At 43.2% G+C, this 16,843-nt stretch overlaps 1 protein-coding gene across 4 annotated transcripts in view; it reads left to right on the top strand.

Moving 5' to 3' along the window:
• Positions 1-6,905, top strand: part of TMEM132B (transmembrane protein 132B) — a 470,837-nt gene extending 463,932 nt beyond the window's left edge. For all 4 annotated transcript variants that reach the window (XM_061384533.1, XM_061384535.1, XM_061384534.1 and 1 more), the window contains one exon: positions 1,241-6,905. In XM_061384533.1, the coding sequence (XP_061240517.1) occupies positions 1,241-2,389 (1,149 nt within the window). In that variant the 3' untranslated portion in view covers positions 2,390-6,905. The remainder of the gene's footprint in view (positions 1-1,240) is intronic.
• The last annotated feature ends 9,938 nt before the right edge of the window (positions 6,906-16,843 follow it).

The raw sequence follows: 16,843 nt of genomic DNA, 5'->3' as shown, positions 1-16,843 counted from the left end.
TTCCTATTTCTTATCCAATCTGTCCTGTCTCTGAGAAAAGTACTCAATGTCTTAGACCCATTTTCCTCATATGTTCTTCTTGCTTTAGAGCAGCCTTACCTGTTTTAGACACAGTTTGCTGCCAGACCACCACAGGCTCCCATATTCTTACTTTTGCCCAAGAAGGTGCCTATTGACACTTGGAAATTTCATTTCAGCTACTTGAACAAGCGTAGCATCCAATCGCCACTGTTGACAATGATTGCCAACTCTCAAACTCTCCGCCTCTTTAAACTTTGACATGTCATTGATAAAGATCCTAGGGCACTGTGCCCTTCAAGCAAACTGGTTTTATGATGCATCCTTCCATAAGCATGTCCAGCCAGCGCATGTTTTGCTTCATCAGCATTGGCTTCCGAATAAGGAAAGTTCAAAGCAATATTCTCTTGAGCAGGCGCCTGATTAGTTGCACCTGAATTTGATTCAGATAAATTGTTTGATCTTTCAGAATGTTTTTAGAAGGGTCAAAGTCAAATTCTGTTGTCTGGCATGAGGTAAATTACAGTAAGTCCCGTACATATGAACCAGTTCCATTCTGAGAGTGTGTTCGTAAGTCCAGTTTGTTCCTAAGTTCAACAAAATTAGCCTAGGTACCCAACTAACACAATCGGCTATATAGTACTGCAAGGCAGTCATTTTATAATACTTTTCACACAAATAACACATAAAAAACAAGCAAAAAGTAAAGAAAACATTTTTAATCATATAGTACGGTACCAGCTACATCACTGCCGCTGCTTTTATACACTTGCTTTCAGACATCCTGGACTTGCATAAAGATGCTGTACCACTGTACTCTATACAGTGCTGCGCAGGGAAGTGCACAGAAGCACAGCCGCGTGTAGAGGAGGCACGCACGTGACAGTATACGCCAGATACAAGGACTAACTTGGGTGACCGGACATGCGAACACGTTTGCATCTTTGAAAGCTCACAACTTGAAAGTTCATATGCAGGGGACTTACTGTAAAATACACTTTAATGCATTTGCTAAAGCATATTGTCTATTTCTTACATTAGTAGAGCTGTGGCTTATGGCTCATGCCAGTTCCAGGCAAGCCAAGAGCTGTTCACAATGATAAAACATAGACATTAATTCTCAGTGTGTATGTTTAAATAATATTACTTAGAAAATCATATTTACATTTGCAGGTTTTGAAGGAACCCGATTATAACAATGCTTTGGTTTCATTTCTCTTAGGAAGCCATCGTCAGTTCTTGGATTTTGTTCAGCGATGGTTCAGTGACACCTTTAGACATTTACGATCCCAAGGATTTTTCAGTTACTGTCTCATCTTTGGATGAAATGGTGGTATCTGTCCAGGCAAGCCTTCAGTCCAAATGGCCAGTTGTGGTTGCAGAGGGGGAAGGGCAAGGGCCCTTGATTAAACTGGAAATGATGATCAGTGAGCCCTGTCAGAAGACCAAGAGGAAGAGCATTCTTGCCGTGGGGAAAGGGAACGTCAAGGTCAAATTTGAGCCCAGTATTGATGAGCACCAAGGAGGCACCAACGACATTGAGGGCATAAACCGGGAATATAAAGACCACCTCAGTAACACCATAGATCGTGAGGGAAACCAGGAGAGGGCAGTTCAGGAGTGGTTCCAGCATGGTGCCTCTGTTGGCCATGAGGAACATACCAACAAAAGCACAACCCCACAGTCTCCCATGGAAGGAAAAGATAAGAAGATGCTCAAGAGCGGTGGTCCAGATGCCTTCACAAGCTTCCCCGCTCAAGGGAAGTCACCGGAACCCCATAATCCTAGTGACCTCACGGTGACCTCCAGGGGGCTTACTGACTTGGAGATCGGCATGTACGCCCTGCTCTGCGTCTTCTGCCTAGCCATCTTGGTCTTCTTGATCAACTGTGTGGCATTTGCTTGGAAATACAGACACAAAAGATTCGCCGTGAGCGAGCAAGGCAACATCCCCCATTCCCATGACTGGGTCTGGCTGGGGAACGACGTGGAGCTTCTAGAGAACCCGGTGGACGTGACCCTCCCATCGGAGGAGTGCACCACCATGATTGACAGGGGGCTGCAGTTCGAGGAGAGGAACTTCCTTCTGAATGGCGGTTCCCAGAAGACTTTCCATAGTCAGCTGCTCAGACCTTCTGACTACGTCTATGAGAAAGACATGAAAAACGACCCTCTGAGTTCCACAGGCCCCAAGAGGAAGAGGGTCAAGTTTACTTCCTACACAACCATCCTCCCAGAGGACGGCGGCCCCTACACCAACTCCATCCTGTTTGACAGTGATGACAACATCCAGTGGGTCTGCCCAGATATGGGGCTGGGGGAGTCCCAGGGCTTCAGAGACTACATGGAGAGGCTGCAGGACCAGATGTGAACTCCTTTCTCATGCTTGTATTCACCTTTATGCCTTCTGTTTTTTGAATGGTGGAGCCGTGCGTCTGATCAGCAATAGGGGATGATTTAACAGAGCTTCATTTGTGGCGGTCTGGCGGGATCCCTTTCTAAGCAGGTATCAGAGAGAGCAAAGGCAGCTGGGTTTGAAGCTAGGCAGTGTCTCTGAGTCGGCCACGTGCGGGTCCTAGAGAAATTCTAAGACAATGATTTTATCTGCTGCCTGGTACTAGCTCAGTTCCAGTAGAATAAACCTGACCCCACAGACATTGTTAATCATCTCGTGGCAAAACAGCCGTGTGGAATTAGAAAAGACTTGGGTTTGATTTTTCTACTCCTAGACCTTTTAAAGCACAGTGGACTTTTCTTGCCCTTGGCCTGAGATTGGACATACCTGAAAGATGCTGAATGTAGCCGCCCATATTTGTTACGAGCATTGCTCATTATTTTTATATATCTTTGCATTCGCACCTGGTTCCTTTGACCTCTGCAGTTCTTTTTGAAACATGAAGACAAGAGATGCCATTCTTTTCTCTGAGGTCTGTTTGATTTACATATGAGTTTTAGCCCCACGATTTGCCACGTCCTATTATTTCCTGGGTGTCTGTGCGGGAGTTTAGGGTCTTTCCAGTTTTCCACACTTTATCACTTAGGGGCAATAGCTAAGAAGCTAATCCTCACACTGTCTTTCCTTTTTTTGTGGTTGAACTTTGTTGTCTCAGATAGGGACGTGGGATTTTACTTAAAATGTTGATGTACTGTGAGGGGGGCCATCTTCTTTACAGTTTTCTACATGATGCTTAAAAACTTTGGAGAAAAATTATGAACTGTGAACCTTTTATCTTCTGCTTGCAGGAGTCATGAGGACCTCCTTCTTGGAGTGCATTTCCGAGGGCAAAGCAGTCCTCAAAGTAGTTGTGTTGATACTAATGCTTTGTGGTCGACACTGTTTGTTATCCAAACTGAAATCAAGGTCTAGAAATGATACGCACAGAAAGGAAATTGCATAGAAAGTACCTTCAGACCAAACTTTTCTTTAACCAGAGCAAAACTTTATTAGAACAGTAAGTGGAATGATGTTTCAACTTAGTAACACATAGAAATATACCCATTCAATGATTTCCACCCCACCACCAAAAAAGCTCATATATAAACATATATATCTATATCCCTAGTCATGACTCTGGCAGAGGTAAAACCTATACAGGGTGTACATTAATCAAGAAAAGCAATGTTTTTTTTTTTTTTGTCCACCCCAAAATTCATAAAATAAATCACTATTCCAGAAGCTTGAGAAGCAGTTGTGATGAAAAACCATAGCTATTGGGAAATTGAAATGGCAAGTGAGAGAGAGAAAAAAAGCATGATTCCTGCATAATTTTTAAATAATGTTTTTCAAAGAACAGCATGCCTGGTCTCAAGCAGAGCAAGAAGTTCAGATTAGGGAACTATGACAACATTCTGTTAGGATGTGATAGCTGGAAAAACAGACTCTGGATGAGTATGCCTCATTCCAAGCTTTCTTGAACCATTTGCATCTCAGAGAAGTAGAATTTTAAAGACCCAACATGGCCAGGACCTGCAGGAGGTGTTGAAACAGTTCCTTGACTCTCGATGGCTGCTGACTGGACTGTTTATAAGGGTGTGATTCAGTGGTTCTCTTATAGGGTTCCATGGACAGGAACATGACAACTAGCCTCCTCCAGCCATGACATGGCAGACATAGCATTCTCCCTGTGTCTCTTGCCCACAGGACTACAGTACGTTTATAAACCACGCCTAAGTTATCAGTGATGCACTGCCTGACCTCTGGGGGCTGGTGTTCAGTTGCTCTTGTGTTTAAAATGGGGATTAGGAACTGAAGCTGGTAAGGTTGCCCAAATCTTCCAGTTTGATTGGGAAATGAAGTCAGGAGACCCAAGTATTGGCTTCCAAAGGAGTTTGGAAAGAGATGGCTGACACCTTGTAGGAAGAGCTGCTCTGGTAGCCAAAGGAAGCTGCCTCTGCTTTTCAAAGGACTTGGTGGGGAGGTTGCTCAAAACTGACTGTGTAGGGCTGGAGAGAAATTCACATGCTAATGGAAACAGAGCTGTCCATATGAATACTGCTCCCCCTATAAGATATTTTCACTTTTCTTTCCCTTTGACAGTCCAGACATAATAGGGGTTTCATTTCTAAAACTGAGGAACCTCAACTGATGCACAGAGTGAGTCTCACACACACAGCAGGCTGGCTCACACTGGTAAAATGAGAGTTTCCACGGGAAGAATTCAGGAGAAGAGGAACCTACCATTGTCACGAGGAGCCTTATTTAGGCCACCTTCTATGGCCTGAGTGCTTGATGTGATTCAAAGAACACACTGAGGAGAATTAGAAGGAACCCTTGGTTTATAGCTCAGTTGGTAAAGAATCTGCCTACAATGAGGGAGACCTGGGTTTGATCCCTGGGTTGGGAAGATCCCCTGGAGAAATGAAAGGATATACATTCCAGTATTCTGGCCTGGAGAATTCCATGGACTGTATAGTCCATGGGGTCGCAAAGAGTCCGATACGACTGAGCAACTTTGACTTTCGCTTGATTTCTCAACAGGGCTGGGAGCTGACCGTGGTCCTGAAGTTGTCCCCTGTGGGTAAGCTAGCGTCCCCCAGAGTGATGCAGGCTGCATAAACCACCTTTGCTGGCTTATGCTGAGATTCAGTCAGCTCAAAATAAAGATCAAATGGAAGGTTTTGGGGGGAGGGTCCCTTTTACCACACAACACACACTTCCCTATACTCACACATACATACTTATACCCATGTGTATGTGTGTGTGTGTGTGTGTGTGTGTGTGAATAGTGAAGAGCCAGAAATTCAGTTATTTGTGGAAATCAACACTGTCAGTTGTCCTCAGATTGGGCATGGACAACTACTCAGCTAAACAGAATTTCACTGAAGCTCCTTCTGCTCTAAATACTTCCTACTGACTAGAATCCATGTGCTATATCTGCTTGATTTCCAACCTGGTTAATTTAAAACAAATAGGAACTATACTTCCAAAATATTTAAACTAGAATAGGGGGAATGATGTAAATTAAGTAAGTCTTGAAATAGGATTCTCTGGGAGGGGGGAGGCATGCATTTGCCTGGATTTTCCAGGTTTTTAATGGCTGTGACATGCAAAAGATTGGTGTCAATAGCCTGAAATAAATGATGTAGATAGAATCCCTTTCTCTCCCATAAAAACGGGATGCTCAGGCTCCCCCCGAGGCAGACACCAGCAGCCTCTAATGGGGACAGCAGGCTGTGAGCTCTGTGAATCACACGAGGGGCAATTCAGATGCCATGTGAGGACCAGGTAACCTACAACCATGGAGGATGTGAAACTGCTGCCTCCAGGCCAGCGTACAGCTTTCAAGGAGCAGCTGCCACACAAAATTACTGGAGTTTAAACCTGCAGTGTTACATTTGAGAGAAAACAAAAAGAAAAGATAAAGTTTTCCCAGAAACTTTCCTCAAAGAACTCACAAGGTAGCTGACCTCAGAATACTCCGTGTGAACTAAGAGAGAATCATTGACCCCTGGTGGTTTTCTGTTGCACACTGGCCAGCATGCATTCCCAGACTGTAATCATGCTTAGACTGTAGGCAGAGAGCTTTTTATTTATAAAAAATTAATGCAGGGAAAAAATGGATTAACTTTTGTCCCATTGCCACATCCGTGGAAGAAGTATTTTGTACCTGGGTAATTTTAAGTTTTAGGAATTGTGCATGTTGATCAGCTGTCTCATCTCACTCTTTTAGAAAAATGTCTTCCCAATGTTGGGACGTTGGGACCACAATAAAGTTTCTGTCAGGGAAGACCACTCATTCCAACCCTACTGACCACAGAGAGTGGTTCCGTCTGAATCCTTCTTTCATCACCTTTCTGCTCTCATCAACAGCCTCAGATCTCCATTCTAGTCTCTGCAAATGACAAGATAGGTGGTCTATAAACCCAGCAACCATCTTCTCCCTCAAAATTGTACTATGTGTAATGTATCGCGTGTCACCTGTTATGTAAAGGAACAGTATGGGTGGTGGAAAAGTTATGCTCAAATATGGATAGCAGATATTTTTGTATGTAATATAGGCAATATACTGAAACACTGAAAGGTGTGTTGGAATAAATACCTTTTCAAATAAAAGCATGCAAAGCTGTAGCTTTTAAATGTACAGACATCCCGCTCAGAAATATCTAAACTGATGGTGGGAAACATCAGAACCTGACATCGTGAAATGCACTGAATTAAAGATGCAGCCTTTAGAGGGCATGGCTTCTGTTGGGACTGTGGATGGAATCTGCCAGAACATTTTGATCTTACTCTTCCTTACTTTTGGATTTCTTTTTCCTTTTTTCTTTCTTTTTTTTTCCCCAGAACTATTTCAGAAATAAAGTGACTTTGTTTTTCAGCATAAAGGTATATTCTAACCACAGGGTAACTCATCCTTTTTAACATGAAAATAAACATTTAAACATTCTCCAGTGGTTGCATTATTTTATCCACATTTTTCTCTTTTAATTGCAGCAGCTGTATGATTTGACTATATTTATTTTTTTTTTTTTTAGCCAGAGATATTAATACCTTTGATGCAGCAATAAATGGAAACCTAAAGAAAATGTTTCTTGAAAGTTGCAAATAGGGGGACACCTCTTCCTGGATGTCTCAGAAGGAGGACTCCTATTTCTCAGGTCCCTGTCCAGTGTCAAACCACGTTGGATTCGGTGCTGACATGTAGTGCATGTCCCTGCTGTCTTCCTCCTTTTGGTCTTTATTTGTGACCCACTCATGTGTCCATACTTGGGGCAGGGGTTTGGGGTGCTGAGGGCCTAGAACTGGCAGAGCTCTGGACCCATTAAAAAAAAAAAAAACAAGAGAGTCTGGGATTCTTCCTGGAAGGTTGATGATGTCTGCTGAAAGGCTGACGGGTGCATTGACAAGTCCCTATGGCTCTCTGTGGTGAGTGTACCCATTCTGACAATGCCAGCATCATCTGTGGCATTTTGGCAAATGTCACTCCTTGTTATCAGGATGAAAAGGGGTGTCTCTATGGCAGTAACAACATGTCCTAAAAACATGCCCCACCCAAGCATGATCTTTCAGTGGGCCCTACAGACATCATTGGAGGAACGAAGCGTCAACCTGGGAATTGGAAATCAATTTGGAAATTGATTTGGAATCAAATTGATTGGAAATCAGTCAGGAAATCAAATCTGCAGAATGGCAGGTTTCAAAAATGAGCCTGAACACTCTCTCAGATGTCCATTCCCCGCCCCGATCCCGACTCCCATCACACTTAGGGTAGTTGTTTCCCACTAACAGCACACTCATCTTCCCGGAATGAGGAGGAAGGAACCACAGCCCCCAAAGCCTCTTCTCAGATCTTAATATGCATGTATGTGGTTTAGTAAAGTCAGTTTCTGAAAGAGAATGAAAAATAAAAGTTTGAAATGAGGGCTAGTAAAAGAATAAACCCTTTAGATTTAGATTTCTGTGTGTGCAAAATGCAAACATTGTATTTGCAACATTTGATATGGAAATGCTTAATACCTGTTAGTTTATCATTTGATACAGCTGAAATCAGTTACTAGGTGATTTCTTTATGGTTTGATACAATTTAGATCAATTACAGAGGTAGTTTCTTTATGGTTTGATATGATTTAGATCAGTTACAGAGGTGTTTTGTGTTTGCTTTAAACATTTTTTTTTCCTAAACTCAAAAAATGTGCAGACATTCTAACCCAGTTGCAGTGTTTATAGCCTCATCTAAGAGTCAAGATGATCAGGACATTATCCCCTTTTCCAAGTGGCAAGTAACAATTCCAGTCTGATAGGGTAATTATCCTCCTTGTAAGAAAGCAATGATGTCATCAACTGACAAACTGGACATCTTCACATTACATATTATTGTTGCTCAGTTGCTAAGTCATGTCTGACTATTTGAGACCCCATGGACTGCAGCACATTAGGCTTCCTTGTCCTTCACCATCTCCTGGAGATTGCTCAAATTCATGTCCATTGAGTTGGTGATGCTATCCAACCATTTCATCTTCTGCCACCCCTTTCTCCTCCTGCCTTCAATTTTCCCTAGCACCAGGGTCTTTTCCAGTGAGTCTGCTCTTCGCATCAGTTGGCTAGAGTATTGGAGGTCAGTTGTTCCAATGAAACCTTTTATCTTGAGGACTATGATCTCTTTAGGTGTTGCAGAAACTGAGGTCAGTTTATACATCTATGCTGCCCATTGGAAGAAAGCACTTTACAGAGAGATGGGTGTTGCTTTGGGATTCAGGGTCCATGTGATGTTGACCTTTACACCCCCTTGATAGCATTACTTCTCTAAGATGCTTTGAGTCACTTGTGACCTGATACTTCTTTCTTTACCTCCAAAGAGCATGGACAGCGTTTTATTTTTCCATGATAAGGTTGGAGCTGAAATAATCTATTTTATAGTTACTTCCTTTAGAGGAATCTGAGTCACCAAATGAAATAACCCAAAATGCCAGGGTAGACACTTCCCATATGATGCCATTTCTTCACATAGAGATGCTTCCCTGAAGAATATGCCTTTTTTTCTCCTTGCTGTAATCACTGTAGTATCTTCATTTTACCCTTATATTCCCACATAGTGTGAGCATGCTTTATTCCCATAAATATTTTAGGCTGGCAAGGGTCACATGCCTCCAGGTTCTTAACAATTTAATTTGCCATTCTGGTTGGTTTAATTTACTATTCCCCTGGGCGAATCTGTAAATTTGCATTGGATCTGCTATCTATCATACCAGCTACTCTGAAGCAGGGTGTTGTTCAGCACCACCAGCCCATGTACTGTAAGATGCCAGGACTGGCAGACAGAGGGATCCAAGTGCTTCCTCTGGTCACAGACCACTGAGTGGGGGATTCCCTTTCTGTAGTTGACTTCCACTGGGAGAATTTTTCTGGACTTCTAGCAAGGACATTAATTTAAAACCCAACCCATTGCTCGGCCCCCATGACAGTCCATGTTCTAAACACATCATTGAGGGTCGAAGCAAACAACCAAACTAAGAAAGATAAAGGCCGAGAGTGGAGCATGAAATAGGAAGTGATCAAAGCCAGGAAAAGAGAAGTAGCTCTAAGACACTGTGAAAGACAGTCCCTTGCACATGAGTATTATACAGCAGATCCATCCTCTTGGAGGGACCCACATGAGTCTCCTGCGGCAAACCATTTTTTCATTGCTGCTTATCTATTACTTGTGTCTAGAGGGCATGCTGTTTGCTCACCACTTATGGTGTTGTGTTTTGTTTTCTGCAACATGTGGCATGTGGAATCTTAGTTCCCCAACCAAGGATTCAACCCACATCCCCTGCAGTGGAATCGTGGAGTCTTAACCACTGGGCCACCAGGGAGGTTCTTGCTCATGATTTAAATCCTCAGCCATCTGGTCCCAGCCCCGGATTCTTCTTGGGTGGGTCCGATCTGAGCTGCAGAACACAGGCAAGAGGCCAAACCCACACCACCCAGCCAGTTCTGCACTTTTGGGTGGCTTCAAGGCATTTGGGGAAAAAAAGTGTAATCTTCTATTTCCCATTTTTCTAAGTTGGATTCTTGTTTCCTGGTATACATCAGCTGTTATAAACAGAGCATGCCATTACAACGCTGCATCTCTATACCTTTTCCATTGTGTAATGAACCTGTCTCACAGTACCCACGGCTTCCAGAATGATCTGTTGTATCTGTTCCACAGTGTATTTAATGTACCTGTAAAGGCACTTCCGAACTGTTTGAAAATGAAGAAATAAAACATTCTGGATGATTCCTTGTCATAGTAAAACAGTCCATTGGTAGGCTCCAAGAAATTATCCCATCCTCAAATAGTTGTTCAAAAGAAGATGTTAAGAACTCTTTATGTTCTGCAGCAGTCTTCAAGGTCTTGAGGACAGTCATTGGCTGAGAATTTCAGAATTAGAGACAAGCATGGCAAATTTATTTTTTCTTTATTTTTTGGCTGCACCGTGTGTCATGTGGGATATTCCCCAACCAGGGATCAAACCCCCACCTGCTGTGCTTAAAGGTGAAGTCTTAACCACTGGACCACCAGGGAAGTCCCAGATAGTTTTGTTTTAAGTGGCAAGATTAGCAACATTATTGAAGTTGATACTTCCTAATAGTTTTATTTTTTCATAAAACACAGGGAGAGATTGTATTTTTTTCTACTTTTTAGTTTACCAGAATTTTAAGACCATCTTTGACCTAGGAACTTTGTCTCTTTCAGCAAGAATCAGAAAGTAATTTGTATGGTACAGGTTGTGGAGTCTGTCAGTTGGATGAATAACATCTCTTTCTGCGTGCATTGGGAAGGTGATCAGAGAGGCAAGGAATGGAACATAATTATTGTCACTGTTACTCCACATGGGTCAGATCTGCCCAGGGGAGAGATTCCTTCCTGTTTAATTGGGAATTGCTAGCCCTTGAAGTTCATTTGAGGAATACGAGCTTTACTAAACTGAAGGATCCTAATACCCTAATACACTAATGAGGTCTTCCGTCCTAACATTGGTCTGCTTCTCAGAGAGGCTCCAAACTTCCTGTCCAAAATGCAAGGATCAGAAGTCCAGATATGACCTCAGGCGACCCGCCCCGGCCCTAGGGCAGTCCTAATCCCCATACCCAGACTCTCAAGTACAAAGAGGAAATTACCAAACCCAAAATGACTATTCAGTTCAGTTCAGTCGCTCAGTCGTGTCCGACTCTTTGCGACCCCATGAACTGCAGCACGCCAGGCCTCCCTGTCCATCATCAACCCCCAGAGTTTACTCAAACTCATGTCCATCGAGTTGGCAGTGCCATCCATCCATCTTATCCTCTGTCGTCCCCTTCTCCTCCTGCCCCCAATCCCTCCCAGCATCAGAGTCTTTTCCAATGAGTCAACTCTTCGCATGAGGTGGCCAAAGTATTGGAATTTCAGCTTCAGCATCAGTCCTTCCAATGAACACCCAGGACTGATCTCCTTTAAGATGGACTGGTTGGACCTCCTTGCAGTCCATGGGACTCTCAAGAGTCTTCTCCAACACCACAGTTCAAAAGCACCAATTCTTCAGCGCTCAGCTTTCTTCACAGTCCAACTCTCACATCCATACATGACCACTGGAAAAACCATAGCCTTGACTAGACGGACCTTTGTTGGCAAAGTAATGTTTCTGCTTTTCAATATGCTATCTAGGTTGGTCATAACTTTCCTTCCAAGGAGTAAGCGTCTTTTAATTTCATGGCTGCAATCACCATCTGCAGTGATTTTGGAGCCCAAAAAAATAAAGTCTGACACTGTTTCCCTGTCTATTTGCCATGAAGTGATGGGACCAGATGCCATGACCTTAGTTTTCTGAATGTTGAGCTTTAAGCCAACTTTTCCACTCTCCTCTTTCACTTTCATCAAGAGGCTTTTGAGTTCCTCTTCACTTTCTGCCATAAGGGTGGTGTCATCTGCATATCTGAGGTGATTGATATTTCTCCCGGCAATCTTGATTCCAGCTTGTGCTTCCTCCAGCCCAGTGTTTCTCATGATGTACTCTGCATATAAGTTAAATAAGCAGGGTGACAATATACAGCCTTGACGTACTCCTTTTCCTATTTGGAACCAGTCTGTTGTTCCATGTCCAGTTCTAACTGTTGCTTCCTGACCTGCATATAGGTTTCTCAAGAGGCAGGTCAGGTGGTCTTGTATTCCAATCTCTTTCAGAATTTTTCCATAGTTTATTGTGATACATGCAGTCAAAGGCTTTGGCATAGTCAATAAAGCAGAAATAGATGTTTTTCTGGAACTCTCTTGCTTTTTTGACAATCCAGCAGATGTTGGCAATTTGATCTCTGGTTCCTCTGCCTTTTCTAAAACCAGCTTAAACATCTGGAAGTTCACGGTTCACGTATTGCTGAAGCCTGGCTTGGAGAATTTTGAACATTACTAGCATGAGAGATGAGTGCAATTGTGCAGGAGTTTGAGCATTCTTTGGCATTGCCTTTCTTTGGGATTGGAATGAAAACTGGGCTTTTCCAGTCCTGTGGCCACTGCTGAGTTGTCCAAGTTTGCTGGCATATTGAGTGCAGCACTTTCACAGCATCATCTTTCAGGATTTGAAATAGCTCAACTGGAATTCCACCACCTCCACTAGCTTTGTTCATAGTGATGCTTCCTAAGGCCCACTTGACTTCACATTCCAGGATGTCTGGCTCTATGTGAGTGATCACACCATTGTGATTATCTGGGTTGTGAAGATCTTTTCTGCACAGATCTTCTATGTATTCTTGCCACCTCTTCTTAATATCTTCTGCTTCTGTTAGTTCCATACCTTTTCTGTCCGTTATTGAGCCCATCTTTGCATGAAATGTTCCCCTGGTATCTCTAATTTTCTTGAAGAGATCTCTAGTCTTTCCCATTCTGTTGTTTTCCTCTATTTCTTTGCATTGATCACTGAGGAAGGCTTTCTTATCTCTTCTTGCTATTCTTTGGAACTCTGCATTCAGATGCTTATATCTTTCCTTTTCTCCTTTGCTTTTCACTTCTCTTCTTCTAACAGCTATTTGTAAGGCCATGGGGATGGTCTTGATCCCTGCCTCCTGTACAATGTCACAAACCTCCATCCATAGTTCATCAGGCACTCTATCAGATCTAGTCCCTTAAATCTATTTCTCACTTCCACTGTATAATCATAAGGGATTTGATTTAGATCATACCTGAATAGTCTAGTGGTTTTCCCTACTTTATTCAATATAAGTCTGAATTTGGCAATAAGGAGTTCATGATCTGAGCCATAGTCAGCTCCCAGTCTTTTTTTTTGCTGACTGTATAGAGCTTCTCCATCTTTGGCTGCAAAGAATATAATCAATCTGATTTTGATGTTGGCCATCTGGTGCTGTCCATGTGTAGAGTCTTCTCTTGTGTTGTTGGAAGAGGGTGCTTGCTATGACCAGTGCATTTTCTTGGCAAAACTCTATTAGCCTTTGCCCTGCTTCATTCTGTACTCCAAGGCCAAATTTGCCTGTTACTCCAGGTGTTTCTTGACTTCCTACTTTTGCATTCCAGTCCCCTATAATGAAAAGGACATCTTTTTTTGGGTGTTAGTTCTAAAAGGTTTTGTAGGTCTTCATAGCACCATTCAACTTCAGCTTCTTCAGTGTTACTGGTTGGGGCATAGTGGATTACCATGGTATTCCACGGTATTCCATGGTATTCCTTGGATTACTGTGATATTGAATGGTTTGCCTTGGAAACAAACCGAGATCATTCTTTCATTTTTGAGATTGTATCCAGTACTGCATTTCAGACTCTTGTTGACCATGATGGCTACTCTATTTCTTCTAAGGGATTCTTGCCCACAGTAGTAGATATAATGGTCATCTGAGTTAAATTCACCCATTCCAGTTCATTTTATTTCGCTGATTCCTAGAATGTTGACGTTCACTCTTGCCATCTCCTGTTTGACCACTTCCAATTTGCCTTGATTCATGGACCTGACATTCCAGGTTCCTATGCAATACTGCTCTTTACAGCACAGACCTTGCTTCTATCACCAGTCACATCCACAACTGGATATTGTTTTTGCTTTGGCTCCATCCCTTCATTCTTTCTGGAGTTATTTCTCCACTGATCTCCAGTAGCATATTGGGCACCTACCAACCCGGGGAGTTCTCCTTTCAGTATCCTATCATTTTGCCTTTTCATACTGTTCATGGGGTTCTCAAGGCAAGAATACTGAAGTGGTTTGCCATTCCCTTCTCCAGTAGACCACATTCTGTCAGACCTCTCCACCATGACCCATCTGTCTTGGGTGGCCCTACACGGCATGGCTTAGTTTCATTGAGTTAGACAAGGCTGTGGTCCATGTCATCAGATTGGCTAGTTTTCTGTGATTATGGTTTCAGTGTGTCTGCCCTCTGATGCCCTCTCACAACATCTACCATCTTACTTGGGTTTCTCTTACCTTGGACGTGGGGCATCTCTTCAGGGCTGTGCCAGCAAAGTACAGCTGCTGCTCCTTACCTTGGATGAGGGGTATCTCCTCATGGCCGCCCCTCCTGACCTTGAATGTGGAGTAGCTCCTCTCGGCCCTCCTGCACCCGCTCAGCCACTACTCTTTGGATGTGGGGTTGCTCCTCTCGGCCACCTCCCCTGACCTTGGGCATGGGGTAGCTCCTCTCGGCCGCACTTCTGCAAGCTCCGTCGCAGCCGGCAGGCTTCTGCACAGTCTGTCGCAGCCGGACTACCAGTTCAGTTCAGTTCATTTCAGTCGCTCAGTTGTGTCCAACTCTTTGCGACCCCATGAATTGCAGCACGCCAGGCCTCCCTGTCCATCACCAACTCCCGGAGTTCACTCAAACTCATGTCCATCGAGTTGGCGATGCCATCCAGCCATCTCATCCTGTGTTGTCCCCTTCTCCTCATGCACCCAATCCCTCCCAGCATCAGAGTCTTTTCCAAGGAGTCAACTCTTCGCATGAGGTGGCCAAAGTACTGCAGTTTCAGCTTTAGCATCACTCCTTCCAAAGAACACCCAGGACTGATCTCCTTTAGAATGGACTGGTTGGATCTCCTTGCAGTCCAAAGGACTCTCAAGAGTTTTCTCCAACACCACATTTCAAAAGCATCAATTCTTCAGCGCTCAGCTTTCTTCACAGTCCAATTCTCATATCCATACATGACCACTGGGAAAACCATAGCCTTGACTAGACGGACCTTTGTTGGCAAAGTAATGTTTCTGCTTTTCAATATGCTATCTAGGTTGGTCATAACTTTCCTTCCAAGGAGTAAGCGTCTTTTAATTTCATGGCTGCAATCACCATCTGCAATGATTTTGGAGCCCCCAAAAATAAAGTCTGACACTGTTTCCACTGTTTCCCATTATAGACACATTTAAATGCCTGCAAGACAATATTATGCTAGCTTCATTGAGAAGTTTAGAACCCATAAAATTTTCATGACTTTTGAAAACAATTCACGAGTGAGATAACTTTCCGAGAATTTCTGAAGGTGGGACGGTGATCACCAAGAAATATAGCCAGTTGTAAATGATGAGTTGCTTAAAGCTAATATTTTCAGAGGTGAAATAATAATTTTATCAAAGAATCACAGGTCACATTCACACATGATTTTATCATAAATGTTCACGATGACTTGGAATGAAACCTCTAGATGGAAGTACTTTGGTGATGGTCGGGGTGAGGAGGTGGGTGGCACAGGAGGTGTCTACTGAACCCTTGAGAGAACCCTATTTCCAGGAATCAACCATCTGGAATATTCTCTTCCTGATGATGAGGTTTGGGTTCAGAGAAGACACAAGCCTTAAGAGACCAATCAGTAAATTTGAAACTAAGAATACATTGTATCACTTCACATTTTATCTGACTACATGTAATAATGAATCTGTAGTTGGAAAATTATTAAATACTCTTTTAAAAACCTATGTTACCTTAGCCTGCAATATTCTAGATATTAAAATCACCAATATGCTTTACTTTATAGTAACATAAAATTATAGGACAAAACAAGAAAACTCCAGATTGTTTTCCACATCAAGGGCAATATTTCCACTCATATGAAATGACCCATGAAAAGCCAAAGTAACTACCCACTTGACTAACATAACAGTAAAGGATCATAATGTTAACTTTGTTACTGGGTCATGGAGACAGTAAAGAAGGACTAAAACTCCATGTCTACAGGTTCCTGATACTTTCCAGAACAGAGGGAGCTGGTAGTAGTGGTTTGGGGCGGGGTCCTTACGGGCAGGTAAAACTGAAATTGTGTACCAGGTTGAGGGAACACAACATGCCAAGGCAGGAAGATCCATGTGCTTGGACCCTCAGGGTCAAGGGACCCTGGTTGGTTGGGGAGCTTCATGGCCAAGCATAGACGCTGAATGACGATTCTTGCAAAGCAGATAAGAGATGCGACCTAGTTGTTGTTGTTGTTATTTTTTAAATAAACCTGAGGGGTGGCTAAGGGGGCTTCCCGATAACTCAGTTGGTAAAGAATTTGCCTGCCAATGCAGGAGACCCTGGTTTGATTCCTGGGTCAGGAAGATCCCCTGGAGAAGGGATAGGCTATCCACTCCAGTATTCTAGGGTTTCTCTTGTGGCTTACCTGGTTAAGAATCTGCCAGCAATGTGGGAGACCTGGGTTCAATCCCTGGGTTGGGAAGATCCCCTGAAGAAGGGAAAGGCTACCTACTCCAATATTCTGGCCTGGAGAATTCCACGGACTGTATAGTCCATGGGGTCGCAAAGAGTTGGACACAACTGACCGACTTTCACTTTACTTCCAGTGGCTAAGACTCTAAGCTCCCGATGCAGGGGACCTGGGTTTGATCCCTGGTTGGGGAACTAGATCCTTCTTCATGCTGCAACTGAGACCAGGCACAGCCAAATAACTAAATAAATAATTAA

Source organism: Bos javanicus, chromosome 17 (genome assembly GCF_032452875.1).
Source record: "Bos javanicus breed banteng chromosome 17, ARS-OSU_banteng_1.0, whole genome shotgun sequence".
Lineage (NCBI taxonomy): Eukaryota > Metazoa > Chordata > Mammalia > Artiodactyla > Bovidae > Bos > Bos javanicus.
Note: the sequence above shows the minus strand (reverse complement) of the source record. Positions and strands in the feature narration are given on the sequence as shown.